The sequence below is a fragment of the Phasianus colchicus genome, chromosome 21, assembly GCF_987193195.1.
Source record: "Phasianus colchicus chromosome 21, bPhaCol1.hap1.1, whole genome shotgun sequence".
Lineage (NCBI taxonomy): Eukaryota > Metazoa > Chordata > Aves > Galliformes > Phasianidae > Phasianus > Phasianus colchicus.
Window position 1 is genome coordinate 259,080 of NC_143456.1, and position 27,747 is coordinate 286,826.

A 27,747-nucleotide genomic window follows, 5' to 3' on the forward strand; every position below is an offset into this window, starting at 1 on the left:
AGGCGTTTCTGTTTTCCTACAGACAAGTGTGAGAGCTTTTATATTTCCCAGGCCATTGCTCTGGAGACCAAAGGCAAATGTGTGTGCATCCACTCCAAGATGACTATGATATCCGAGTTAATGATCCACTGCCTTCAGTGCTCCCCCTGTTCTATTGAACGCTTCCTACAGCTCTCCTAGATGTGCAAGGAAATCCAAATACCATCATCCACCCCAATTCAGAGACTCTCTCCATTGGTATGTTCTCTTTGCATCCTCTCATCAGGCAGTGAAGTGCCTGCAGCAGGCCCTGCAGCCCCTGGCAAGTGAGATCTCACTACACTGGGACCTTCCACCAGGCTTGGAGGTGACAGTGATCAGAAGAGCTCCTGAGACAATCTTCCAGGGACATCACAGCATCATCTATGCCCAGAATCATGGGCAAGCACAGGTAAAGTGACTGCTCGGATCCAGGAATCATATGTTCCCGGGCAGAACTAAAAAACCCACTCCCTGTTTCACCTCCTCAACACTGAGACTCCTTCACCTCTGCTAGACGGGGGGAAACCAGTATCATGTCTCTGTGAGTTCCTTTCTTTCCCTCAGAGATGTTACTGCCTCTGCTCCTACAGTGGATATCTACTAATTTAGTGAATCAGTGAGTGAACCTAAGTAGCCAGTCCCCCAGTGCCCTGCAGATGAACTTTTCTGTGGTTCTTTTACTTGTGCCACCAGGATCCAGAGGTGGATGTGGCAACTGTGACTCTTCAGTATCGTGTGGGCAGCCAGCCTTTCATTACACACTCAGGTTCTCAATGTCCCCGTCAGCAGATTACAGGTAAGAGGGTAATACCATTGCCCACAAGGCAGAGGGATATTGTCTAGGGCTGGAAGAGGGAAAGCAAATATCATTTGCATGCACACCCTGAAAAGAGAAGACACTCTGGATACCCAGTGCTCACACCTTATCCCCTCTGCCTTGACCAGGGAGAGGACCTGGGTGACCACTGCCCCACTGCCCCCTGCTCTTTACTCCATGTCTCATCCATGTCTCACTTCCCTCCTCAACATGGAAACAAAGACTAATTCCCTTCCCTAGCAGGTTTCCTGTGCACTGCATAGCCATGATGCATCTGCTATGGAAACTGGCCTGGCAGGGGACAAGCAAGTCAGAGATGGAGGACGTCTGGCACAGTGCAGTTAAGCTCAGCCTCAGCCTGGGGGTCCCATCTGCCTTCACATCAGTTGTGGCAGTACGCATGGAACGGAGGGATACTGGGCACCGTGGTAAGGCCAGAAAAAGCAGGGATAGGACTGGGAGGGGAAAGTGAGACTTGCTGGTCTGATGACTCCTCACCATCAGCAGCCCCCTATCCTGTGGGCCTGACCAGCTTTTTGCCTCTCTAAAATGCCCCTCTTCAGAGACTGTCAAGGTTCTTCTGGCTCATGGGCCTGTCACTGCTCTTTCATGTGGACAGCAATGACACTACCAGGGATAAACTGGAGCCCTGGTGGAGAGGCTGAAAACCATCAGAGCTTACATTACTTCTGCAAATAGGTTTGCTCTTCTAATGAAGAAGAATGCAAAGTAAGTGCACTGGGGAAGACCAGAAGAAAATTGAGGGCACAAGGGATAGAGCAGATGTTTAGGAGACAGAGGAGGTTTTCACGTTTCCCCTGAAAAAGCTATGTGATATTGGAGGCATCTCAAATGTTTGTAGAGAAATGCACAGAGAATGGGGAATAGATAGAAGGAAAACTGTACTGCTGCAGAAACATGATCTCTTCAAAATTAAAGAAATCTGGCGGGTAGTTCTCTGGATTGGATTTTTTCTGTGGATTGACAAAATAAGGCGGATGGATTGAGAAAATATAAGGTGGGAAGCTAAGAAGAATGGGTCACACTTGATGCAAATGAGTGGCTAGAATCACAGAATGGTTGAGGTTGGAAGGGACATCTGGAGGTCATCCAGTCCTAACTCCGTACTCATACGGGGTCACTGAATCTGATTGCCCATGACCACGTCTGGAAGACTTTCAAGTACTCCGACAGAGGGAGACTCCACAGCCTCTCTGAATACCTGTTCCAGCGCTCTGTAGCCTACGCAGCAAAGAAATGTTTCCTCTTGTTCGGATGGAAGCTCCCGTGTTCCAGTTTGTATTCCTGTAATCTTCCTGGGATCCACAACTCACTATCTACACATTTCCTTTTTTTTTTTTTTTTTTTTTTTTTTAATTTTAGCTTCATGAGGAAGTCCTGACTCAGTCACATTGGTCTTTCTTTTCCATTGTCCAATTTCTTGCATGTTGGAATTGAGAGCTCTTGTATCCTAAGAAAAATATTTTTAAATATATCCAAGATCTCTTCTTCTTTATTGCTGAAAGTGATTTCCCAGGAGATTCCATCCATCAATGCTTCAAACAACTGAAAGTTTGCCTACCTGAGGCTCAGTGTCTTGCCTTTTAGCCTGGCCTATACTCAAAATCATCACTTCTCCTGGGGCGTGATGAATGCAGCCCATGCTACATCTAGCCCTCTTCACTGAGTTCTCTGTATTGTTGTAACACAGTAACATGTCTCTTCTTGCTGACTGTGCTTTCTATCCTCTGGATTAGGAATCTATCCTCAACACAACCCAGGAGTGTGAGTCCCAGGGGTCTCTAGACTGCTTGCAACTTGCTGTACTTCTTTCTTCCAGAAGACGTCTAGGTAGTTGAAATTTCCTACCAGGATCAGGGTCCACTGGCATGATGCTTCCTGTGGGTGAAGACATCCTCCCCCTGTAACAAACATCAACCACGAAGTTTCCTTTATTGAATTGACTAGCCAGTGCTTATCTCAAAGGGACTATGTGAATATTTCTGTTTTCCAGAGCAGGAGTCTTCTCCTGAAGAGCAGATGATGGAAGAACCAACAGCTTTTAACACCAGTTGGGACTGGACAATTTCACCACTGTCAACAGAACTGTGTAACTTCTCCAGTATCAGGGTAGTAGTGGCACTCCAGAAAGCAAACGGGTCCTGGGCCCTCACCTCAGCCCTGATCTCTGCCTTGGGGCTCAGGAAGGCTGATGTTGAGGGACAAAGTCTCAGTAAGGTAAGTAGATCAGTGTCAAGTGTGGGAAATGTCACAAGCTGAACTTTTCTTAGCTCCAAGTTTACAGTCTGAGTTGAACAGGAGATGAAAACCTTCAGTATATAGAGCCTCCCTACTTGTGGAAAGGAAAGATTGAATCAGCACAGATGTCTCTTTCATGGTCTGATAGTAATAGGACAAGAGGCAATGGTTTTAAACTAAAAGAGGGGAGATTTAGATAAGGTGTTAGGAGGAAACGTTTTACTCAGATGGTGATGAAGCTCTGGCACAGGCTTCCCATAGAAGCTTTGGAAGCCCCGTCCCTAGAGGCATTCAAAGTCAGATTGGATGGGATCCTGGGCAGCCTGATCTGGTGGGTGGGAGCCTTGCCCATGGCCAGGGGATTGGAAGTAGATGATCTTTAATGTCCTTTCCAACCCAAGCCATTCTATGATTCTGTGATTCTATAAATCCAGGTCTAAATCTATGAGACTATGAGTGTATGATTCTATGATCTGGAAACTTCCTGGCTTTGATGGTTTTAGAAGCCTAGAGAAATTTTTGTGTGTGGAGGTCTTTTTTTCAGACAAAGCTTTGTCCAAAGGTTTATTTTTCTTTCTTCCCACTAATTGTTCAATCTCTTCTCTCCTCCTTCCCCCTCAGTAGGATGTGAAGCCAATTTTGGCCACAGTTTTGGCCTTAGTGTGGTTGCACCAGTATAAATGGAGGGTATCCTGGTCAGAACTTCTGGAGGCCAAAGCTCGTAGGTGGCTGTAGGACAGAGCTGGTAAGATTTTGCTTGGAAAATTCATACTATGGGCCTTTCCCAGAAAATGCACAACCAATTTCCGTGTTCCTCTTTCCCCTGCTCCTGTGTGGCAGTCTATGGGATAGTCAGTACACACTATCTTCCCTTTCTGAGTAGTGTACCTTCTCAACATTTTCTTTCTACTTGCAGAGTTACATCTGGATGAATGTCTGGAAGCAGCAAATTCCCTCCTAGGCTGTTTTGTAGAGCCCACCATCTTCAGGATCTCAACTTCCCCATGCTACAGGGGGTGGGCAAGGGATACAGCTGGGACAACTGATGAAGAGAAGGGAGGGGGGAGAGGAGGGGAAGAACTTGGGCAAGTTGGGGGTGGGGTCAGGGGATGTTGTCTTCCAAGGTAAAAGCTGCTTAGAAATTGACTGGATGATTTCTTGTGGAAGATGGTGATCATCTTTACATCAGAAGTTATTGCCTATTCATAATTTGTGTTTGTTTTTTTTTTTTTTTTCCTCTTTCCTCACTTACTAAACTGTCTTTATCTCAACATGAGTTCTTTTGCTTTTGATCTTCTTATTCTCTTCTCCGTGCTGCTGTGGGAGTGAGGAAACTGAAACATATATGTTCTGTGTAAACCTAAGGAAAGATTTATGCAAAGTATGTGAATATGCACGCTCTTCTATGCTATGTCAGCCCTGGCCATTATGAAGCTATGTAGAGATCCTCAGTTTACAGTCTGAATCAAGGATCAGCGCAGTCCACACAGCACTACCCCAAAACTAGGAAATAAATAGTAAAGAGGTGCATTCCTTAAACATGGGGCCAAGTAAAAAGTTTTCGTAACTAGTAAGCTGCTACAAAATGTCCAGAGCAAGACATCCATATGCAGACAGCTTCACGAGAATGAAAACTGACCTGGGCTAACTCCTTGTATGATAACCGCTGAGTCACAGCCTGAACCATTGATTGAGCACCTGGGCAAAAGACCCAGTCTACCTGGGAGCACAGGTGAAGGCAGTTTACCTGTGTGACAGGAAGGGGTGGAGCCTGGCTGCACCTCTCTTAGACCTCATTTAAGGGCTGACTGTGACTGACTGCTGGCTGTTGTCTCTTCTTGGAGATCCCTCCTTGGTGAAGCTTTCATTTGCAAACCTAGATTCTTCAGGTACAGGTGAGCAATCTTCTTCCCTTCCTTTCCCTTATAGTACCTCTCTTTTGTGCCAGCCCTTTTGTCATCATACCTTTGTTGTAACCCCTTTCCTATTGCACTGATCTGTCAAATTGCTACATTCCCTGGTACCTTTTCTTTGAATTGTTTGCTAGTGCAAACTGGCACAAGTAAAAGTGACTACAGAATATCAGTTTGTTTTACAGAATCACAGAATTGTAGGGGTTGGAAGGGACCTCCAGAGATCATTGAGTCCAACCCCCCTGCCAAAGCAGGTTCCCTATACCAGGTCGCACAAGTAGGTGTCCAGGTGGGTCTTGAATATCTCCAGAGAAGGAGACTCCACAACCTCCCTGGGCAGCCTGTTCCAGTGCTCCGTCACCTCACCGTAAAGAAGTTCTTGTGCACATTTGTGTGGAACTTCCTATGCTCCAGTTTTTGTCCATTTCCCCTTGTCCTGTCTCCACATACCGCTGAAAACAGTATGGCCTTGCCACTCTGCCCTCCACACCTTAGATATTTATAGACCTGGATCAGGTCTCCTCTCAGTCTTCTCTTTTCAAGGCTAAACAGGCCCAGCTCCCTCGGCATTTCCTCATAGTAGAAACACTCCAGCCCTTCACCATCTTTGTGGCCCTCCACTGGACTCTTTCCAAGAGATCCCTGTCTTTTTTGTACTGGGGAGCCCAGAACTGGACACAGTACTCCAGATGAGGCCTTACCAGGGCAGAGTAGAGGGGGAGGATCACCTCCCTCGACCTGCTGGCCACGCTCCTTTTAATGCACCCCAGAATGCCATTGGCCTTTTTGGCCACAAGGGCACACTGCTGGCTCATGGCCGACCTGTCATCCACCAGGACACCCAGGTCCCTCTCCGCAGAGCTCCTCTCCAGCAGCTCATCTCCCAACCTGTAGCGGTGCATGCGATTGTTCCTCCCCAGATGCAAGACTCTACACTTGCTTTTGTTAAACCTCATCAGGTTTCTTTCTGCCCAGCTCTCCAGCCTGTCCAGGTCTCGCTGAATGGCAGCACAGCCTTCAGGTCTGTCAGCCAATCCTCCCAACTTTGTATCATCAGCAAACTTGCTGAGGGTGGCCACTATCCCCTCATCAAGGTCATTGATGAAGATGTTGAACAAGACCGGACCCAGCACTGACCCCTGAGGAACACTGCTGGTTACAGGCCTCCAACCAGACTCTGCACCGCCAACAACAACCCTCTGCGCTCTGCCAGTCAGCCAGTTCTCAGCCCACCTCACTGTTGAAGGCTGTTTTGAGCATGGCAGTCACAAACTAATAGTTTTTGATCCCTGAAAAAGTGAAGAGGGAAGTTAGCAGAACTGCCTCGTTGGATTCCTGGAGAGCAAACTTCCTCCTGTTTAGGAGACTGGTTGACAGAGTCCTTTGGGTATTTTCCTGATGGTCAAAGGTCTTCAGGAAGGCTGGACACCCCCCAAGAAGGAAATGCTAAGGTTCAGGAACAGGCCATTCCCATGCACCAAAAGGTGAGCTGGCAGGGAAGAAGACCAGCCTAGCTGAATAGAGAGCTAAAACTGAGGAAGAAATGGAGAGTTCATGGTTTTTGGAAGAAGGGGCAAGCCACTCAGGAGGACTACAAAGAGATCATGAGTCTATGCAGTGAGAAAATCATAGTATCACCAAGATTGGTAAAGATCTCTAAGATCATCTAGTCCCACCATCCATGTATCATCAATATTTCTCACTAACTCATGTCCCTCAGTACATCTAAAATGAGAAGGGACAAAACCCTGCTGGAGCTTTATCTGGCTGCTGCATTTAAGACCACAAAAATGCTTCTGTAATTACATCGGCAACTGCAGAAGAATCTCTATCCTTTATTGGTTGTGGGGGTAAATACAGTGATGAAGGATGAGATAGTTAATGCCACCTTTGCCTCAGTCCTTAGTAGAAAGACCAGTTGTTCTCTGGATACCCAGCATTCTGAGCTAGAAAATAGGCACAAGAATCAGGAACAGCCATTGTATTCCAAGAAGAAATGGATAGCGACTTGCAACAACTCTTAGATGCACACAGGTTTATGAAACCAGATGGGATCCATCCAAGAGTACCAAAGAAGGTGGCTAACGTGCTCATCAAGCCACTTTCTCTCATTTGTCAGCCATCCTGGCTATCTGGGGAGGTCCCAGTTGACTAGAGGTCAGCTAAGGAGGTGCTCATCTACAAGCAGGGCTACAAGCAGGTAACTACAAGCCTGTCAGTCTGATTTCAGTGCTGGGGGAGGTTATGGCATTGGTTGTCTCGTGCCATCACACAGAACAAGCAGGTGGACAGGCCCAGGCAGCATGGATTTATGACAGGTAGATCCTGCTTGTCTAGCCTGGTTTCCTGCTATGAAAGACGATCTGTTTAGTGGGAATGGCTGTGGATGTTGTCTACCTATATTTTAGTAAAGCTGCTCCTGGAGAAGCTCCACATACTCCTGCATAAACTGCCTGTGGCTTCTATAGGCATAAGCTTTGCTGGATAAAAATCTGTCTGGGTCGCAGGCCCAGATAGCTGTAGTGAAGGGAGTTCAGTAGTGAGGCCAGTTCTTTTATATCTATGAATGATCTGAACAGGCTGCCCAGGGAAGTAGCTGTATCATCGCTCCTGGGAGTATTTACAAGATGTGCAGTGTAGTGCTTAGGGGGACTTGGTATAGTGGTGGACTTTGCAGTGTTATGTTATCTGTTGGAGTTGATGGTCTTGGAGGCATTTTCCAACCTAAATAATTCTATGACCAGGATCTGCTTTCATTTCACTTGACCAAAAGGATTTCCCAACAGGCTCCAAGAGGATGTTCCCAGATGTCACCCCTACTCCCAGAATTATTACATTACAGCGTGCAGACACCTTGGGCCAGGTCTGGCAATGAAGTGTCACCAGGAGTTTTTGTATTTGTACAGCTCACTGCTATTCCCTATCTCTGTTATTTACCATGGAATCCCAGGAGCAGCTCCTATGTGGCATGCAGCAGGGCAGGGCCACTGCAAGTGGTGTGGAGAGAGGAGAGATGGGAGAGGTGTTAAAGGCTGTGTGGAGTGCAACAATAGAGAACAGCTCTGAACAGGATGAACCTTTGGATCCTAGCACAGTGAGTCTTGGGTTGAAGGACAATGTATAGGGGGTTATCGAAGGGCAAAGCTGGCACGTCCAGTGACTATTATCTGTCAGGATGGCTTTCCCTCTTCCTCTAACTTAGATTAGAAGGTATTGTAGAGAACTGCATTTATGAGGGTATGTTTAAAGAAGAAGATGAAGGCGTGAGATACTTGAAGGGGAAGGCATTTTCTGAAGCCTGTGACTTCAAATTCCTGCTGCAGAGGGAAGGCAGGTGTTGTGGGTATGGAATATCAATCTACAGGAGAATGTGATTCCTAGAACATTGCACTGACAGATCAATATTGTTGGTGATGAACTGCAAAAATTTCCTGTTCCCTCCCCCTCCGCTTTGACCTACAGACTGCACTAGCATCACCTTCATTATGCCATTGAGGTTCTTCTGAAGTGATCTTTAGGATCTCTGGCACTGCACTCTGGTGCTCACAAGGATCTGTTCCTTCCTTCAGGATACCCCGTCTCCAAGACATTCCCTTGTCATTCCCTGGAATTCTTGTTAAGATGCAGGTTGCCCTCCAGAAGGGCTCACCTCTCTTGTAGTATCTGCGTGTTCTCTCTTAGCCCTATATAGGAGTCACCTTGCTGCTAAAGCCATGGATGGCTCTATATGGGAATTTACAGTGAGTCCTCTCTGTCTCTGCCTAAATGAGGAGCGCTGAGACCCTCCTCAGCTAAAATGAGGCTGGATGAAGGTTTTGTTCCTCTGCTTTTGGAACCTGGATTTGTCTGCTCTCAGCAGTGTGCAGGTTTTTCTCAAGGAAGCGCACAAGAGTAATCATCCTCCTTCTCAAAGAGGTGTCAGCACAGCTGAGACCAGGGCTGATAGACAGAGTGGCTCTCTTCACTTTGCAGTAAGGAATAGTCCCTTTGCCTATTGGGACCCAAAAGCTTTCACTTGGAGTGCAAAAGCAATGCCAATGCTTTCTGCCTTAGCACTCCTCTGGTGTGGTGGGGCAATTAAACAAATGAAATCCAACCTTATGGTGCTGTCCTGTAGTTGGGTGAATTGGTAGGGACAATGCTGGAAAGATTTTTGATATCGTGAGGGTATTATGAGTGGATGTGTTCTGAGGTCACTGCGTGTTCCTATTTACCTACTGCTGTAGGCTGAACAGACTCCTGCAGTGCTCCTGTTCCCTGTGATGACCTTAGTGCCAACCAGAGCTTAATCAAGAGAGAGACACAATATTCTCTGAAAGACAAGGTACGCTGGGGGTCTTCTGTGAGAAGAGTTACAGGATTTGAGCAGAGAAGCATCTCCTAATTTATGGCCTTTTCCTCCCTGGACAGGTCCCTGTGCCCAGGCAGAGCAGATGTCCAACAGCAGCTCCACCACTGAGTTCCTACTCCTGGCATTCACAGACACACGGGAGCTGCAGCTCCTGCACTTCTGGCTCTCCCTGGGCATCTACCTGGCTGCCTTCCTGAGCAATGGCCTCGTCATCACAGCTGTAGTCTGTGATCATCATATGCACACTCCCATGTACTACTTCCTCCTTAACCTTGCCTTCTGTGATCTGGGCTCTATCTCCACCACTCTCCCCAAAGCCATGGCCAATTTCCTTTGGGACAGTGGGGCCATCTCATACACAGGATGTGCTGCACAAGTATTTTTTCTCTTTTTCTGTACTACAGCTGAGTGTGCTTTTCTTACTGTCATGTCCTATGACCGCTACATTGCCATCTGCAAGCCCCTGCACTGCGGGACCCTGCTGGGCAGCAGAGTTTGTGCCACCATAGCAGCAGCTGCCTGGGGCTCTGGGCTCCTCAATGCTCTGCTGCACACTGCCAGTACATTCTCACTGCCACTCTGCCAAGGCAATGCTGTGGACCAGTTCTTCTGCGAAGTTCCCCAGATTCTCAAGCTCTCCTGCTCCAGCTCCTATCTCAGGGAAGTTGCTCTTCTTGTGGTTAGTCTCTCTTCAGCATCTGGGTGCTTGGTTTTCATTGTGCTCTCCTACGTGCAGATCTTCAGGGCTGTGCTGAGGATGCCCTCTGAGCAGGGCCGGCACAAAGCCTTCTCCATGTGCCTCCCTCATCCGGCTGTGGTCTCCCTGTTTGTCAGCACTGGCACCTTTGCCTACCTGAAGCCATTCTCTGTCTCCTCCCCATCCCTGGACCTGGCTATGGCAGTGCTGTACTCGGTGGTGCCCCCAGCAGTGAACCCTCTCATCTACAGCATGAGGAACCAGGAGCTCAAGGGTGCCCTGCACAGACTTTTCAGAAGTAAACATCTGTCTTTCTTCTTCTGCAAATCATTCATAGTAAAACTTTTGATTGTCAGAACCTGTCATTTGCTCATGTTGGCTTTCTTCCCCTTTGGTTTTCTGTGAAAACATTCTTCACAGAGAAATGCCACTTGTCATTCCTCCTCAGTACCTAAACAAAATAAAGGGCCTTACAACAACCTGAATAGAGTTGATTCTTTTCCTAGTAGCTGCTTCCTATTCCCAGTCTCACACATATGATAGAAATGCATAGAATTCCCCCCACCCCATGTGTCACCATGTGGTTTTACCTGTGTTACCATGAGGAGAACATGAGAAAATGTGATGGCAAATTTACCTCAAATCTAGACACATGTACTGTGAAGAAAAAAAGAGCAGTGGAGGATTTCCAGGATAATTATTGCTCCCTCTCTATTGGACAGTCCCACAGAGAAAAGATATTATTTTAAATCGGATCTGCTCATAATTAAATGACTTCTGGTTTGTATTTACATTATTTAAGGAATGGTTTTCCTCTATTCCTCCCATAGAAGAAAATAATATTAGAGGAAACAAGTGTACGCTGCTGATCAGTTTGTGACTCTCAGGCTGGTGTCAGTGGCAACATTTTGGTTTTCTTCCATCCTGGGATGATCGGCACAACACCAGGCCAAGCACTGGGATGCTACAGGGGTGTGGGACACTGCTTGGCAGGGGGGTTGCACCCACCAGCATTATCAAAAACCTGGTGTTTTTGTAAAATCAAGCAGCTACAAGTCCGAGACTTAGACCAGAACCTTCACTTAACGACCAGGTCCATGATTCCCCTGTGGCCAGGGGTACTTCCACTGCTGCCTTCTTCCTCTGAGGACTGAGTGAATAGCTCATGTTCTATTAAGACAGTCTGAGCCCGGGCTGTGGATGTCCTGCATGCTGACGAGTAAGAATTGTATGCCATCTGCAGAGGGTCCAGGTGGCTGAAAAAATTATGCAACTGAGAATTCTAAAAATGGTTTGCAGCTACATAAAGTGCTAGAAATTGTAGTTCATAAGCGACACTGATCATTAAATATATATATATTCACACACATACATAATAACTCTCTAATTACAACTATGCCACTGTGGCCAATCCTCCTGCCAAGGATCCCTAAGAGAACTCAGCTGACCTCTGCAGCACTGGGTGACAAAAACAAACATCATTAGAGACAGCTTGGATTTGGCACAGAGCTGAGGACCGTGCTTTCTTCTTCTCATAGACCTTATCAGTTTTACTTTAAATGAATAAATAAAACCTTTCTGTGGCTGTCTGCAGCCAATTCTCTAAGGAAAGCAGGCAAAAGTTGGTGCAAAAGAGCTGTAACATCCAGCTTTAACAACAGCAAAGAAATCAGAGGTAAAGAAAAGTGAAGCAAGTCTCAGGTGACCAATGAGAGAAATGGCACACCTGTGGAGGTGAGCAATCAGATTGTCTATACAGTGTCCATCCTCCAGTGACTGTTTTTCCCACCTGCCCAGATCTCCTTACGAGACAACCTGGATCAATATCAGTTGGGGAATGTTGCTATCACTATTTGTCTAAAATGAAAACCAAGGAAAAACACCTGGAAAAATAAAACATTCTTTTTTAGTGTGTACTCATTTTAACTGCACTCTTGAAATCTAATTAACCATGCATCTCTAAGACTAGATGAAAATGGCTTGTCAAGGCATTCTGCACCTTAATGAGTCCCATGGTGACAAATCAATGAGCCTCAGGTATTGAGAGGAAACTGATGCCACCACTCCAGAAGATAGTCAGAAGGAAATGCTAAAGTGTCTTGAAGTATTAATGGGACCCAGAGAGGGCCATTACTGACATAGCCTCCCCATGGACTCGTTAGAAAAGATAACTGGAGGCCATGATTACAGGTAGGCAAGGGCACTTGATACACGGCTCTGATGCTGAGAAAGCCTTTGGTTTATTTGATGAAGCAAAAAACCTGAGGTTTGCCCCCCAGACCTTGGGAAGGGAGATTTCTGTTCCTCATCAGGGCCCTTCCTGGGCAGTGGGATGTAGGATGTGCAATACTGAATGAAGGATAATCAAACAACACCTCCAGTATCACCAGGAAACAACAAGGTCTCAGTGCCATGTGGACTACGCGTCTCCTCATAGGCTTCAATAACAGAGACAGGTGCCAGAGCAAAGGGGGCAAAGATCTTGGTGCTGTCAGGGCCTTCCAGCCTCACCAGTGCACTTCACCGTAACCACTGCTGTCCTACACTGTTCCACACATGCCCACATTCCCTGCAGGATGTAGCCATCCACCCCACTTTTCCAACTTGCTCTCAGTGTCATTTCCATACCCTCACCACTATCCTCACCAACTGGTCACTGAAACACAAAGGCATGGGTTGATCACAGACTCCTTGTGTGACTTCTGACACCACAGCATCACCCTTTGAGGGACATTTCTTCTATCTCCTCATGCACAGTCTTCACCTTCAAAGTTGCACTTCTGTTTCCTATTGCAAGGAAAGGTCCACCATCTCAGAAACCACACCTCAAGCAGATGTCCCAACCCATCAACTTTCTTGCCGTCTGTCTGCTGACCCAAAAGCAGTTGTTTCGCCATCATCTCCCAAGCCATATACCTGTCGCTGGCCTTTCATATGCTCAGATAGACATGATCAAGACATACATCTGTCCTGTTGCATGGCAGTTAGCATGGGTGCATTCCCTGCAAAGGGGAAGAAACTAAGCTAGCTTCCAACCCTGAGGTGACAGACTATAGTAAACTACAAGAAAAGGGAGGCTGGACTCTTTTCTGTGCTCAGAGAGAAGTGCCTTTATACAAGGGACATGAGGCTCTGGGGGTGGAAAAAGGAGAGGTTAAGTGGAAAGGACAAGGAAAGGACAACCACATTAAACTTGACCAACCAATTAGTACCTGTAATAGAATCAGTGACACCAGAAAAGTGTGAAGGGTGTAAGTAATTGGAGAGTGCTTAATGAAAGGACCGAAGCACCTGTTTGCCACTGGGAGGAACTATGGGTGTTGCAACAGCGTCAGCTCTGCCAGATGCAGCTGACCAAAGACATCTGTTGCCGGGTCCTCCTCCTGGGGGATCTGAGCACCCCAAAATTCCATACTCCCCCCCTCACAAAAAGCTGCATTTCATCACGGGGAGAACTTTTTTCCCCACTTTTCCCCCCAAAAAGCCAACCTCACGCCACCGCCTTCTTTTTGGCAACGACCTACTGTGGGGTTGGAGTGACACCAGTGGTCTCGCCCCACCCCCCAATTTTTGGTGTGGGGGACATGGGAGGGACACGACACGAGTGTGGGTTTAGTGGGAAGGGGTTTGGGAGTGAAAGCACCTGGCAGATCCACCTGAGGTCCCACCAGGTGAACGGCCCTATGGCTATAATATCTGTGGCAACCGGTTCACCACGCATGGCAATCTGAAGATATTCACTACCACCAGCACAGACAGAAAGTCTCCTGCCTAGCCATGAGCCCCTAGACCACCAAAAGGGGCCATCTGGCCTCCAGCAACACCCAGCTGGCCTCCGGCAACAACCAGTTGGCCACCAGCAACAACCAGTTAGCATCCAACAGCATGCAGTCACTTGTCAACACTCATTTGGCCTCCAACAGCACCCAGCTGGTATTTGGAAACACCCAGTCGGCCTCCAGCAACAATCAGTTGGCATCCAACAGCATGCAGTCACTTGTCAACACTCAAGTGGCCTCCAACAATACCCGGTTGGTCTCTGGAAACATCCAGGTGGCCTCCAACAGCACCCAGTTGGCCTCCAGCAACATCCAGGTGGCCTCCAGCAACATCCAGTTGGCCTCCAGCAGTGTGCAACTGCTTGTCAACACCCAGTTGGCCTCCAGCAACACCCAGGTGGCCTCCAGCAACATCTAGTTGGCCTCCAGCAACACCAAGTTGGCTTCCAGCAACACCCAGCTGGCCTCCAGCAGTGTGCAAGAACTTGTCAACACCCAGTTGGTCTCCAGCAACAACCAGTTGGCCACCAACAGCACCCAGTTGGCCTCCAGCAGCACCCAGTTGGCCTCCAGCAGCACCCAGTTGGCTTCCAGCAACACCCAGTTGGCCTCCAATAGCGTGCAACCACTTATCAACACTCAACTAGCCTCCAGCAACAGTTGGCCTCCAACAGCACCCAGTTGGCCTCCAGCAACAACAGGTTGGCCTCCAACAACACCCAGCTGGCCTCCAGCAACACCCAGGTGGTTTCTAGCAACACCCAGGTGGCCTCCAGCAACACCCAGGTGGCCTCCAGCAACACCCAGGTGGTTTCTAGCAACACCCAGGTGGCCTCCAACAGTGTGCAACTGCTTGTCTACACCCAGTTGGCCTCCAGCAACACTCAGCTGGTCTCCAGCAGCACCTAGTTGGCCTCCAGCAACAACCAGTTGGCCTCCAACAGTGTGACGCCACTCATCAACACCCAGCTGGCCTCTAGCAACAATCATTTGGCTTGCAGTAACAACCAGCTGGCCTCCAAGAGTGTGCAACTGCTTGTCAACACCCAGCTGGCCTCCAGCAACAATCAGCTGGCCTTCCAAAACATACAATTGGCTTCCAGTAATACCCAACTGCTCATCAGCACACGCAATTGCATTCAAACTGGGTAGTGTACAACAGCCCTGACTTATGAATTAAACTAGAGAGGAAGGTGGAACAGCCACAGGCATTTGAAACACATCTTTACTGCATCGTCTTTTCACATTAAGCATGAGGTTAAGGGCTACGACAGCATAGAACAGTTGCACAAACAGCACCAGGGAGAGGTGCAGCTGATTCTTCAGCGACATTTGTTTCTTTATTTAAGGTCAGAGATTAGCAATGGGAGAGGCAACAAACAGGGCCACAGATCTGATTTTGGTTCACCACTGTAGGTCCCTGTTTGACGTGTGTTTGCACGAGGGGAAGAGCAGGCTGAAGGGTGGGAGGGAATGCTGTGAGCACAGCCCCAAACCAGCTCACGCAGCACACCAACTGCTCAGCAGAAATCCTTGAACTCTACATTTGACTCTTAGGATACTCACATGGGAGTAAAGTCCATTCTCTGAGCAAGGCCAGACACCAACATCACAAATGATCCCCCTAAACCTTCCAAGTTTAAATTCACAGTCCCAGCCTCAGTATGTTTTCTCATACAGTGGGGGTAGCACACTGCATTCTCCATGCTGCCATCAACCAAAGTGCATTTGCTCTTACCATACATACACAAGCTGTCTTTATCAGAGCACAATACCACTGAAAAATTTTCCAATGAAAGGCAGAGAATTCAGAATGCCTCTCCCTACATTTCCAAGTTTCTCCTACAGTTCAACCTCTGCTTTCTTTCTCATCCCACTCCTCCTGCTCTCTCCCATGTTAGATCACAGCCCTGCTGGTATCACTTTTCCTTGCCATCCTGTTCAGATGCTAACCTGCAGACTGGCCTAACATCCTGCACCTGCACCCACACATGCTGCTCGGGGACACGTGCTTTCCCATTTGGATACCAACCCATCTGCTCCCTGATCCTCCTGCTCCAGCATTCTGTCACTGCATACACACTCCAATGTAATCACAGTCAGCAGAGCATGCAACTTGCATAGCCTCTTCTGCAAATGAAACTTCCTCTCTGCTCCAATCTCCCGCCATCCTGTTCCTGTACAGTTCCAAGAATGCAGGTGAAAACAATTCCATTAAGCGTGCAATACTGCATGCTTTTAAAATGAAGACAAAATTAAATACAGCATTCCCCTGGAGTGTATTAGAACAATAGAATAAATACACTCTACCCGGTAGATTCAGAAAACAGATTTAAAAACAAATAAAATTAATCTCTGTCTTTACCCAGAAATTTAAGATGCTGTATTCAGAACAGAAAGCATGTTACAGATATCTTTAAAAAATTATAAGTAATGAGCAAATCCTTTGTGTTTCATAGTGTCAAAGATAACAAAAGCAACCCAGTCCCATTGAAAACAGATAATTGGCTCAATTCCTAAGTTTGTGGTAGCCTTTTTTCCCAAAAGTGCAAGTTTTTCCTTGAAGGTATCTTCTCTACAAAGCACCTTCAAGCTGCTTCTCCATGGTGCATGCTGCTTCACTCAAGATTCAGTGCATTTCACAGTTAATTGTCTTTCAAGTACTTTCTTCTTTTCCCATTCCTTTTGGTTTAAAAAGGAAAAGCAAGAACAACAAAAAAGCAACTGTAAGATCTGTTGTCCAAAAAAAATAACCCTAGAATAAAGTGAACACCATTTAAACAGATAAAGATCAAAGAAATGGGGAGTAAAGCTGGATTTTTCACATGCCAGACTACAACCTGGAACAGAACCTGATATTGTAACTTCTTTTTATTTTCCATTTTTGTCTTTTCTGGTATAATAGGTAGGGAGCAGCAGAGATAATATGTTTGTAGGTGGTGCTAGATGTCCCAGCTGGTTCTAAACCAATAGGTTCTACGCAGGCAGAGCAGATACCTGGCTCTGAGAACTGAAAGCAGATGACGTATCCTTACAGCAGGAAGCTTGCAGAGTAAAATCACTGCATGGAAATCTTTATTAGTGGATCTTACAAGCACAGTCTTTCAGAAAGGAAACAGAAGAAAGCTTAGACAGCTGTCCCAGTTTGTCAATTGGTTTTGTTACCCAGGAGTGTTGCTAGCCTCCCATTTTTCTCTTGGTTTGTTTTGATCTTCGGGATTTCAGAATAGTATAGTTTGCATACTGTGTGTACCTTTCTGAGAGGACAGGGACATAGAACGCACGCAGCAGCTTTGAAGACCTGAAACCAGAAAGGAAAAGATAAATCATTCTTAAAGCATTCATTAGATAATATATTCAAAGCAACACAAAAGAAGGTTTGCAAAAGATCTTGCTGGTGAGTCAGTGATGCATGGAATGCCATTGGAACAAGCATACAAAGACCAGTCCCTTTTTCTTCTAATCCGTGGGACCAAAGCTGGTTTGTGCCAGCATCACCAGCTTGAGGGCATCAGCTTGCCTGCTAGCCATTCCAGTGGGATGTTAGAGTTAGGTATTTATCAAAAGAAGGGTATTTATCAAAAGCAGCTTAGCTCCAGGATATCAGGGTCCAAAGAGCAGACAGTACAGCCCTGTGGGCCTTCAGAATCATACAGCTGCCTCCCACTGATCAGGGCACATCCCGAAGGCGAAAGATAGCAAGGCTGTGTTTAACTCCTGGCATTGCCTTTTCTCTCTCAATCTTTCTGATCATTTATTCTTCTGCAAGTGCCTGAAGGGCAGACAAACTTTGATGAGCACAGGAATTTTGGAGTTTTGCTCTTCTCATAGAATCATAGAATCACAAGGTTGGAAAGGACCTACAAGGTCTAGTCCAACCATCCTCCCATCACCATTGCTACCACAAGCACTGAACCAGATCTCATAGCTCCTCATCCAGACGCCTCTTGAACACTGCCAGAGATGGTGACTCCACCACCTTCCTGGGCAGCCACTCCAGTGCCTGACCACTCTCTGAGAGAAGAAGTTCTTCCTTAAGTCTAACCTAAACCTTCTCTGGTACAACTTGCAGCCATTTCCACAGGTCCTGTTCGTTGCCTGGGCACAGAGGCCAAACTCCTCATCACAACCTCCCCTCAGGTAGTTGTAGAGTGCAATGAGCTCTCCCCTGAGCCTCCTCTTCTCCAGACTGAACAATCCCAGCTCCCTCAGCCGCTCCTCATAAGGCCTGTGCTCCAGACCTCTCACCAGTTTCGTTGCCCTTCTCTGGACACGCTCCAGGGCCTCAATGTCTTTTTTGTAGTGAGGGGCCTGGAACTGAAATATAAAAATATGAATCCCTGAAAATGGCATGGCAAATGGTATCACACAACAGTGATAAGCCCAGTCTTTGTGCTTGCTAAGCAACAACTTTCTCGATAAAACGAAGACTCCAGCATGGATAAAGGCAAGGTAGTGCTCTCTGCAGCTGATAACAAAGGAGCAGAGTCCTGGAGGCCTTGCTTCTAGTAAGAAGTTCACAGTTGATGATGCTTCTGCAGCTCAAGAAACCATGAGACAATTCCGAAGTCAGACAAATCTTTACCTCTTGCCATCTCACTTCATCAGATAGACAGCACATGGAAGGGGTGAAGATGACAGATGACATCTATACAAAAATGACAGTTAACATATATAATGTTTTATTCGCATTTGCTTCTAAATTTGGCCCCTGGAGATCATGAGTGCGTAGCCTTAATCAGCACACTGCTCATAAGCAACGTGTTGGTAGCAAGATGAAGTCCACAGTCACTCCAAGCTACATGGAACACTGCTGCAGAAAGGCTGGCTCCGGGTCAGAGCCTGGCAACAGGCAAATTCTGCTCAGGTCTTGGAGTGCCTCAAAGATGGCAGGGTCAGGTTATTTGTTTCTAGAGAAACAACAGCTGCATCACCCAGAGCAGTTTCCAGTTGGGACAGAGGTGCACTGCAGACAATAGGCCCAGCAGAACTGGGACCACAGTGCTACTTAGTGCTGAGCAGACTTCTGCAAATTACCTGTTGGCCTCAACAGCCCTGTTCTACTAACACCAGTGGAAGCAAGGATAAAGTGAAGATGTTCATGTCACTACTCCCAAATACAAAGACTGACATGGAGTGGAAGCAGTTGGAAACACAGGAGGGTGGGGGGTTTGTTGTAGTAGTCTCTCATTGTTCGTCCTCTGCCGACCGAGGGCGCCACTTGCCAGCGAAACCGACCCCAACCGGGCCGGGGCCAAATGCTCACACAGACCCCAGAGTGCGTGAGGCAAAATGGCGTTTATTAAAATGTGGTAGGCACTTAAATATTCTTGTCCCGCTTTGTCCACACCCCTTGCTTACCTGCTGTCCTATTGTGGGGCAGCGTTTGGCAAGCCCTGAGCATAGGAAACCTGACCCCGTCACATACCGTTTCCTCGCCACGCCTACTACATCTCCCCCTCCCTATGCTCAGGAATATCCCGTAACAGCGCGATCGCAACGCGAGTACATCTCTCACAACTGTTCCTTCGTTTTGTGATACAGAATCCGTTGGTCCATAACTTGCCACATGATCCTTGTGAGGCAATTCTGGAAACACATGATTATGCACGGCAAAATGGCCGCAATACAAATTATTGCGAGCAATACTAGCGCAACTACCTTAATAATTTTCGCAACCCATCCTCCAAAGCTGCCAAACACACTTCTCAGCCAGTCCCCGATGGGGTCGTCCTCCACTTGGATCTTCTCCGTATGGTCTCGCAGGGCTTTCAGCGCTTTATGGATGGATACACTGTGGTCGCTAAGATTGAAGCAACACATTCCTTCTAGGTCTTCACATCCATGCCCCTGTGCCAGGAGCAAGAAGTCGATGGCTGCTCTGTTTTGCAGCACCGCATGCCGAATGCTGTTTGTGTCTTCTAGCATCGCATTCAATATTAATGTTGTTAAATTCGCCTGCTTAGCTGACCAACATGCTAGGCGTTCTATCTGAGCCAAGCTCTGTGCTGCAGCAACCCCAGGGGCGAAAAATGATGCGAATATCCGTGCTGTGGCACTCCATAACTCTACCTCATCGTTACAATTCTCCGGGAGAGGGCTCGAACGCTTTCGGCGACGATGGTGACCCGTGATGCTCGGGCCATACTGCATCCATGTCGTGAAATTCGGAGACAGTAATGTCAGTTCCCCTAGGTAACAGGGTCCTCCTAAGGCATTGTGCGGGATGCCCTGCCAGGCTCTATCCCCACAGATCAAGAAGATTCCAGGGGGCAACGCCTTAGCCGTTTTGTTATTCCATAGCACCTCGTTGACCCCCCGTTTGAAAGTGAACCCATACCCATAAAAGTCCCAAACTGCCGTACAATTAAATGAGGATCTACCGCTAGATTTAGAAAGGACCCCACCCTTTGACAAGCAGGTTGTATTGCGCCCTGTGAAGACCCGTGTTTCATTTTTGGTATACCCGCAATAACCCGAAGTAATGGAGAAAGCCTCCGTGTTCACAGGACTGACCACAGTCCAAGAGGTCTCGTTGTATGGCTTCAGCCGCGGATCTGTGCCTGCCCACCGGGCAATTAAGGCCTGCAGTTGTCCTTTCAATCCCTCGGAGCTGTCGAATACCCCATCAAACAAGTCGCAGGTAATAAAGTTACTTTCCTTCCAGCACACTGACCCAAAGGTAATACAGGTACGCGTGCCATTATGCGACCCATTTCGTACCTTCTGCGACCCCAAGATATCTAATTCTTGTGGATCCCATGGGAGAGACACATTCAGAGATTTTATCAAACATGCCGTTTGGCTTGCTAGATCGGTGTCGTTACGGCAAGCAGAATGGTTTGTGGTGTACCTCGCAAAGGCTTCTAACGTGTATTGAGGGATACCTACTAGGCAGGTGCGAAAAGGCGATGTTGCCGATTGTAAACTAAGGCAAAAGTCATTTTGGCCCGTCTTATTTGCCCAAGTAACCCATAAATTCCCTGGCTGCGATATGAGGTGAGCACACTCCGACCCCTGCACCGAAAGAACGACCACAAGGCTTATACTGAGAAGGAAGACACAATTTCTCGTTGGCTGCATCCTCGGTTGCGTCCTTACCCTGGCCGACATTCTTCCTTCCGACTGACCAAGTTTCCCTCCGGATGGCTCCATAACACTCCGTTCCTGCAAGAAACTCAGTGTCCCCCGTTACTGGTCCTTCTCAGACAAGTCAGGTTTTACCTTCCTAGCTGGCACCCAGATGACGCTCCCAGTGTCTGCATTCCGCACTGCTGCGTACCCCCTACCCCAGACTAAAACTTTCCAGCCTGACTCCCATGTCCCCGTCTCTGTCTTAACTTTCACTGGGGGGCCCTCTTCTAGGACAGTAGGCCGCCAGTGGCTCTCCACCGGGGTCCGTCTGGCATTTCCCCGTTCAAAGTGATTAAGGGAAAACAAAGCTTTCGCTAGTATCTCTGGGTGTCTTGATACAGGGATCTTGTTCTTGTATCCCTCCCCCTCCCTAAGAACCGCAATCTTCTCTTTGAGCAAACGGTTGGCTCTCTCCACGATGGCTTGCCCTTGTGAATTCCCTGGAATACCTGTAACGTGTCTGATCTCCCAGGACGCAAGCCAGCGCTGTGTGGAGTGCGATGTGAAGCAGGACCCATTGTCCGTTTTGATCTGCTCTGGTAGCCCAAGGGTTGCGATTGCCACCGCCCAATGGGATTGGGCTGCAGTAGAGCTAGTCTTCGCGTGTTGCGTGGCCACAATCATGGTCGATGCCGTGTCCACAGTGACTGCTAACCATGGCCTTGGGGAAAGACTCGGCTCCCAGGTGAAGTCTGTCTGCCAAATCTGCCGCGGTTCTAGGCCTCGAGGGTTTACTCCAGCCCCTATAGCTGGGGCCGTGTTGCAGTGAGGACAGGCCCTCACCACATCCCTCGCAGATGCAACAGGAATGTCGCAGGCGCGAGCCAGTGCTCTCGCCCCGATATGGAGCCTAGTATGGAGGTCTTTCGCCTTTCTCAATGTGAAGACTCGAATACCTGCCGCGGCATCTGCCTTGGCGTTACCCTCCGTGAAGAATCCTGGTACCTCCGAATGACTTCTCACATGTAAAATTGCTATAGGCTCCACTCGGGTGCTCAGAGCATCTTCTAAAATAAGCGCTGCTTCCGTACTAGGGATACCTTCTTGGCCCATTTTCAAAGCGAGCTTAGCCGCAAAAGCTGAATCTGTGACTATGTTGCAGGGAAGGGAAGGCCAATAAGCGATTGCCATCGCAACAGCCCTGACCTCAAGCATCTGGACACTGGCACTAGGATCTGTGAAGATTGTGGACTCCCAGCGGCCATTTGTTTCCCACACCACCGCCCCTTGGCCTGTTGATGATGACGCATCAGTAAACAGGGTAGGCCCTTCCACGGGCGAGTCTTGCACCCTACACCGCAGGGACAAGCTTAAAGGCCTGGCCAGTTCGAAGATGGGGAGGGAGGTGCAATACCTAATGGACGCCCCTGTCCCCTCCAGGGCGAGCACAATTGCATCCGGGAATGGCTGAGTATCCCGGAAGGACGATGGAAGGAAGATGGTTGCCGGCTCCTTGCCGAAGACATGAACGACGGTATTCCGGCTCTTTCGCAAAAGCCGAGCCAGTATTTCTAGCCACTCAGAGAAGGCTCGAGATGGCTGGACAGAGAAATGCCACCACAGTGGTTTTGGCCTTGCGTCAAGGTCGTGGCCTATAACTGCCGCCGCCCCTTTTTCGCATCGGCACACGGCCACTTCCAGCCCTTCATCTGGATTGTATCGCGACAGAGCGGATTGCATGCAGGAACCAATTATCTCTTTCCACGCCTCCTCCATTTCTGGTGTGAATGACCGCGGGTCATTCGGGTCAGAGCCCTTAAGCTGCTCATAGAAGGGCTGCATGAGGCGCGGGGGAATCGCCAAGGCTCCCCGCACCCATTGGAGGGCTCCAACGAGCTTCTGCACGTCCCACAGGTTACGCACTCGGGGCGCGATATTGATACCAGCTGGGGTAGTTGTCGTTGACCCCAACCGATACCCTAAAAACTGCACTCCACTCCCCCTCTGAATTTTTTCCCCTGCAATCGAGAAGCCCGCGGATGTCAGGGAAGCTATCACCTGTGTTTCTAGAGCTTGGAGTTCCTGCGAGGTTGCAGAGGCTAGCAGCAGGTCGCCCATATAATGCATCAAAAGGGACCGTTCCAATGTCTGCCGGACAGGGTTTAAGACCCTATCCACTACTAGCTGGCAAATCGTGGGAGAGCAGGCCATACCCTGCGGAAGAACCTTCCATTGATACCGCTGGGTTGGGCCTTGGTTGTTGGGAGCTGGGACCGAAAATGCGAAGGCTTCCCGGTCCTCTTTGGCAAGGGGTATAGAGAAAAAGCAGTCCTTCAGGTCGATAACCACCACCCCCCAACCCTCTGGGACAGCCGACAAAACAGGGGCTCCTTGTTGGACTGTACCGAAGGGTATTAGCTGGGAATTGACTGCACGCAAGTCATGTAACAAGCGGTATCGACCCGATCGTTTTTTTATGACGAACACCGGGGTGTTCCACGGGCTAAGCGAGGGTTCTATATGCCCCAAACGGAGCTCTTGTGAAACTAATGCTTTAAGCGCTTCAAGCTTTTCAACCGGCAAGGGCCACTGATCTACCCAGACAGGTCGCACGTCCTGCCTCCAGCGCAGCGGGATTGCATAGCGCGCTGATAACCGGCAGACAGTGGCCCCCTCTATAAATTTGTTATCCGAGCAGACACACTCCGCAGGTAATCTCGCCCCAACAGGGTTCCCGGTACCTGCGCTACCAGCGGGGTCAGCAGGACGGGCTTCTCCAGGGAACCGTCTCTGTTGACCACGATTATCTCGATCTGCTTGGCTGACCTCCGCGTTGGAGCAGTTCCCCCCACTCCCGCTATAGTTTGAGTGGCCCCCGTTGGCCACGTGGGCGGCCAGTCGGACTCCGCAAAAACCGTCACATCTGCTCCTGAGTCCACCAGGGCGGTAAGGAAAATAGATCGCGGCCCTGGGGAGCCAGCGGGAAGCTCCGTAATTGCGGCTGTAATCTTCACCAAGGGGCGCTCCCCACAGCTCAACGATAGCGCAGCTAGTGGCAGGCCTAGATCCAAAGCCCGCCTTTCCTGAGAATCCCGTGAATCGTAAGAGGGACCCTCATCCCCCCTACCTCGAGATCGCAGCCCACGAGCTCTACATTGCGGTGCAGTGTGACCTCTCCTCCCGCACATTTGGCACACTATACCCCCGTTGCTCTTACACTGTGCCTTGAAATGACCTAATTGACCGCACCTGAAGCATGGCCCAGGCGGGCGATCTGGACTCTGCCGCCCGGCAACCCCATGCGCTAGCATCACCTCAGCTACCGCTGCAGCAACCTCGCTTGCCACTGATGATTGAGACTTTTGCTTGTCCATCACATACTTAAGGACCTCACCGGGGGTGTGGAACCTGTCTGGCGCCGCCCGTAATAGAGCCCGTACGTCCGAGCTCGACTTTTGATAGAGGCAATCCAGGATCACGGGGCCGTGCACTGCCCTAGGCAGCTCCGATCCCTCCACTGCCTTGATCAACCTATCCGCAAAATCCTGGAAGGATTCAGTGGGACCTTGTGCAATCTCCGTCCACGGAGTAGACGGCTCAGCATTTCTTGCGAGCCTTCTGAACGCCTCAAGGGCAGCGTCTGTAGTGGCTATTAGTTCCCCGGGCCTCAGCTCCGCAAGCTGGGCATGTGCAGTGATCATACCCGGCGTACTACCCGTCAGTCTCTGCAGGTTAGACGCGTGAAGCGGATTCCCCTGATCGTTCTGGGCTGTAACCAGCATTTGTCTAAGTCTAGCCTGCCATTCCTCCTTCCAAAGCGTATACTGCACCGGTTTCAAAATCATGCGCATCAGATTCTCAATATCGTATGGTAACAGGGGTCCCGGCAATATTAATGTCTCCAAGGCGTTCATTGTCAGGGGGGACTTCAATCCTTTCTTTTCAACTGCCTCAAGCACCCTCGCTATCGCTTTCGGGTCCAGCGGGACCCAGATCGGGTTATCATCATCGGAAATCACTACCGGAAATGCCTCCGGGTTCGCAAGGCCCCGGTCTTGTGCCTCCTCCTTTACTTTAGCCCAATCAGTCAGCAGACGCCCGTCCCTCCCCCCTTTGGGACGAAGCCCCGCCCTTGCCTTTTCTTCCTCCAAAGAAGGATATAGCGACCGCGGAGGGTAGGGCGGGGGCGGAGCGGGCGGAGTGGGCGGAGTGGGCGGAGCGGTTGGTAGACATGCGGTCGGGAGTTCCTCTTCCCCGCCCTTCGCCGCGGCGACCGTCGCCATCTTGTCCGCCACGCTTTGGTCGTCAGTACTGCAAGGTAGCAAAGACCCGCCCCCCGGAGCCCTTTCCACCCCTTTTTCCACCTTAAGCTTACCCTCCTCTTTAGCCGCCTTAAGGGCTCCAAGTATCAAGCCCCAGGTCTTAAGTTCAGCAGCCTTTTGGTTATTCATGGCGCGTTGGCATAAAGCCGAGGTGAGCGAATCCCACCTACCCGAATCCAGCACTTGCTGAGGGGAGTCCAGCTCCCCTCCCTTTTTTAAAACCGAAAGCACCGCGGCTACCTCCTTCTTTGAAGGGGTATTTTTGCCGCAGTAGTCCTTACAAAACTGCAAAAGTACCTTAATAATCTGTTCCATGGTTACACACGCGACCTGCCGCCACTTCACAGGCTCTTCTCCGCGATGTGTCTTCCGTGAGCGACCTGCCGCCACTCCGCAGGCTCTTCTCCGCTTCACGGGCACGCCGGGTGGTTAACCCTCGATAGGCAGATCACGTCGGGGTCACCACTTGTTGTAGTAGTCTCTCATTGTTCGTCCTCTGCCGACCGAGGGCGCCACTTGCCAGCGAAACCGACCCCAACCGGGCCGGGGCCAAATGCTCACACAGACCCCAGAGTGCGTGAGGCAAAATGGCGTTTATTAAAATGTGGTAGGCACTTAAATATTCTTGTCCCGCTTTGTCCACACCCCTTGCTTACCTGCTGTCCTATTGTGGGGCAGCGTTTGGCAAGCCCTGAGCATAGGAAACCTGACCCCGTCACATACCGTTTCCTCGCCACGCCTACTACAGGGGTTCTTCCTAACTGCGTCTTGCAACCTGAACTTCTCACTCCAGACAATTTAGAATGAAGCTTGACAAGGAAGAAGTGAAGGAAATGCCAGAAAGAACAGGCAGTAAGAAGCCACACAAGTCAGACCTCACACCTTCAGGACATGGGCGTGCAACAGAAGCTCATGATCAAAGCTCTCTGAGAATCTCTATGCCCCAGATGAGTGACCTAGCTACTTGTAACATAAAAGCATGGAAACCATTTCATGATACAAGGAAAGCATCACTGAGGGGAATGAGAAGGTCACCTATCAAACCATCTAGCATAATGTGACTGAATCATTAATCTTACACTAAGAATATGTATTTTTTTTTTGTGATGGAAAATCTATGCGTTGAAAGCACAAGTGTTTGGAGTGAGCAGGCAGCTCAGCCTAAAAAGCTGGAAAATGGGCTCCTCTGCAGGGAGCTGTCAGCTATTCCCCCTTTCCTGTGGCAGGACTGGAGTGCTCAGACAATATAGAATTAAATGGACCTGGACAAAGCAGTTTCCCGAGGAGCGTAATTGCAGCTTGGAGTGCTCTCTAATTCAGTTAACAGCATCATTTATCAGAGCCAGCTGAGATTTACACTTGCTGACATCAACGTGAGACAGTGGGTTCCAGAAGCCTCCAGTTCAGCAGGGGCACATTTATTTTCAGAGAACAAGATCTGCAGGGATTTGTGTTTTATTTCTAAATGTTTCTTGCTCTGCAGCCACTGAGCTGCAGACCTGAAATCTCCACCGGCTGCTTCCCTCGCAGCTCAGTTTGAAGTAACACTCTTCTATTCCTTCCTCCCTTTCATCAAAAAAGCTGCATTTTCACAGTGCTTTTACACTTACTTCCTAGATAGTAAGGGGCACTTCCCACTCACTGCAGGGAAGCAGGTGCCAGCTTTAAGAATTGTATCATTCCACTAAGCTGGCAGGGGGAGGTACACATTCAGAGACACACACAGCCTGGTTCATTGCACGAAGCTCCTGATGCATTTCCACTGACCCTTCCCTCAAACCTTCACGTCACACTTGGGGTAGACCTCTCCCCACAGACCCATTGGCTCTGGGATCCTTCCAGCACATCAATTTCCAACACCTAGTGTGCTTTCTGCCCTTTCATCTCATTGCTTCCTCAGTCAGAATGCTCTGCAGTTTGAGCATCTAAGACTCCTTGCAGCAAGCTGCTGCCCCACAATGAGATTCTACTTTTGCTACAAGAACCCAAACTGTTACTTAAATCAAAATGATCATACAAGTTTCTGCTGCTTTGCTTAAAAATAAGTTACTATCAAGAAGCACTCAGTATTTCCCCCAGAAGTGCCAAGCTGAACACTCCCTCTACTTGTGGATTCAGCCACAATCCTGAGCAGTCAGCCAGACATTTATGCTTGGCAGTGTGCTGGTGTTTGGCTGTAAATAGGGCAATTATTTAATTTTATACATTTTCCCTGATAAGAAGAGGAATTTAAAAAAAAAAAAAAAGAGAGAGAGAGAAAGAAAGGAAGAAAAATTTCGTAGAACAACTCATGGAAATAGCATTACAGCAGGGAATAATGACAAAGACTTGCTTCAGTACCAAGCTATGTACTTCTCTCCAATGTAACTCCTTGCACTGATCCTAGGCAGCAATGCAAAAGCATCTGAATGTGTCTTTAAAGCAGAAATGCACAGAGCTTCAGACATTTGGGGGTGAAGCGCTGCAAAAGGAGTCCTCTGCAATACTCTTGTGCAGATGCTTCTGTTGCCTCAA

At 48.8% G+C, this 27,747-nt stretch overlaps 2 protein-coding genes across 6 annotated transcripts; one reads left to right on the forward strand and one right to left on the reverse strand.

The window, feature by feature from the left end:
* The first annotated feature begins 109 nt into the window (after positions 1 to 109).
* On the forward strand, positions 110 to 10,790 carry LOC116233220 (olfactory receptor 14A16-like). Of its 5 annotated transcripts, XM_090122334.1 has the most exons (6): positions 110 to 430; positions 2,853 to 3,076; positions 3,722 to 3,842; positions 4,014 to 4,992; positions 9,237 to 9,334; positions 9,421 to 10,790. In XM_090122334.1, the coding sequence occupies exon 6, from the start codon at positions 9,444 to 9,446 to the stop codon at positions 10,461 to 10,463; it is 1,020 nt and encodes a 339-aa protein (XP_089978460.1). In that variant the 5' UTR covers positions 110 to 430; positions 2,853 to 3,076; positions 3,722 to 3,842; positions 4,014 to 4,992; positions 9,237 to 9,334; positions 9,421 to 9,443; the 3' UTR covers positions 10,464 to 10,790. The 5 variants fall into 5 exon arrangements, with proteins under 5 accessions (XP_089978460.1, XP_031455853.2, XP_089978461.1 ...); XM_031599993.2 differs by lacking the exons at positions 110 to 430; positions 2,853 to 3,076; positions 3,722 to 3,842 and having other exon boundaries at positions 3,863 to 4,992; XM_090122335.1 differs by lacking the exons at positions 110 to 430; positions 2,853 to 3,076; positions 3,722 to 3,842; positions 4,014 to 4,992 and adding an exon at positions 5,004 to 8,104.
* An 8,326-nt stretch (positions 10,791 to 19,116) lies between these two features.
* On the reverse strand, positions 19,117 to 25,961 carry LOC149915286 (uncharacterized). The gene is made up of 2 exons (XM_090122506.1): positions 23,616 to 25,961; positions 19,117 to 20,727 (listed from the first exon to the last, which is right to left on the reverse strand). The coding sequence occupies exons 1-2, from the start codon at positions 25,546 to 25,548 to the stop codon at positions 19,352 to 19,354; spliced, it is 3,309 nt and encodes a 1,102-aa protein (XP_089978632.1). The 5' UTR covers positions 25,549 to 25,961; the 3' UTR covers positions 19,117 to 19,351.
* Between the last annotated feature and the right edge of the window lie 1,786 nt (positions 25,962 to 27,747).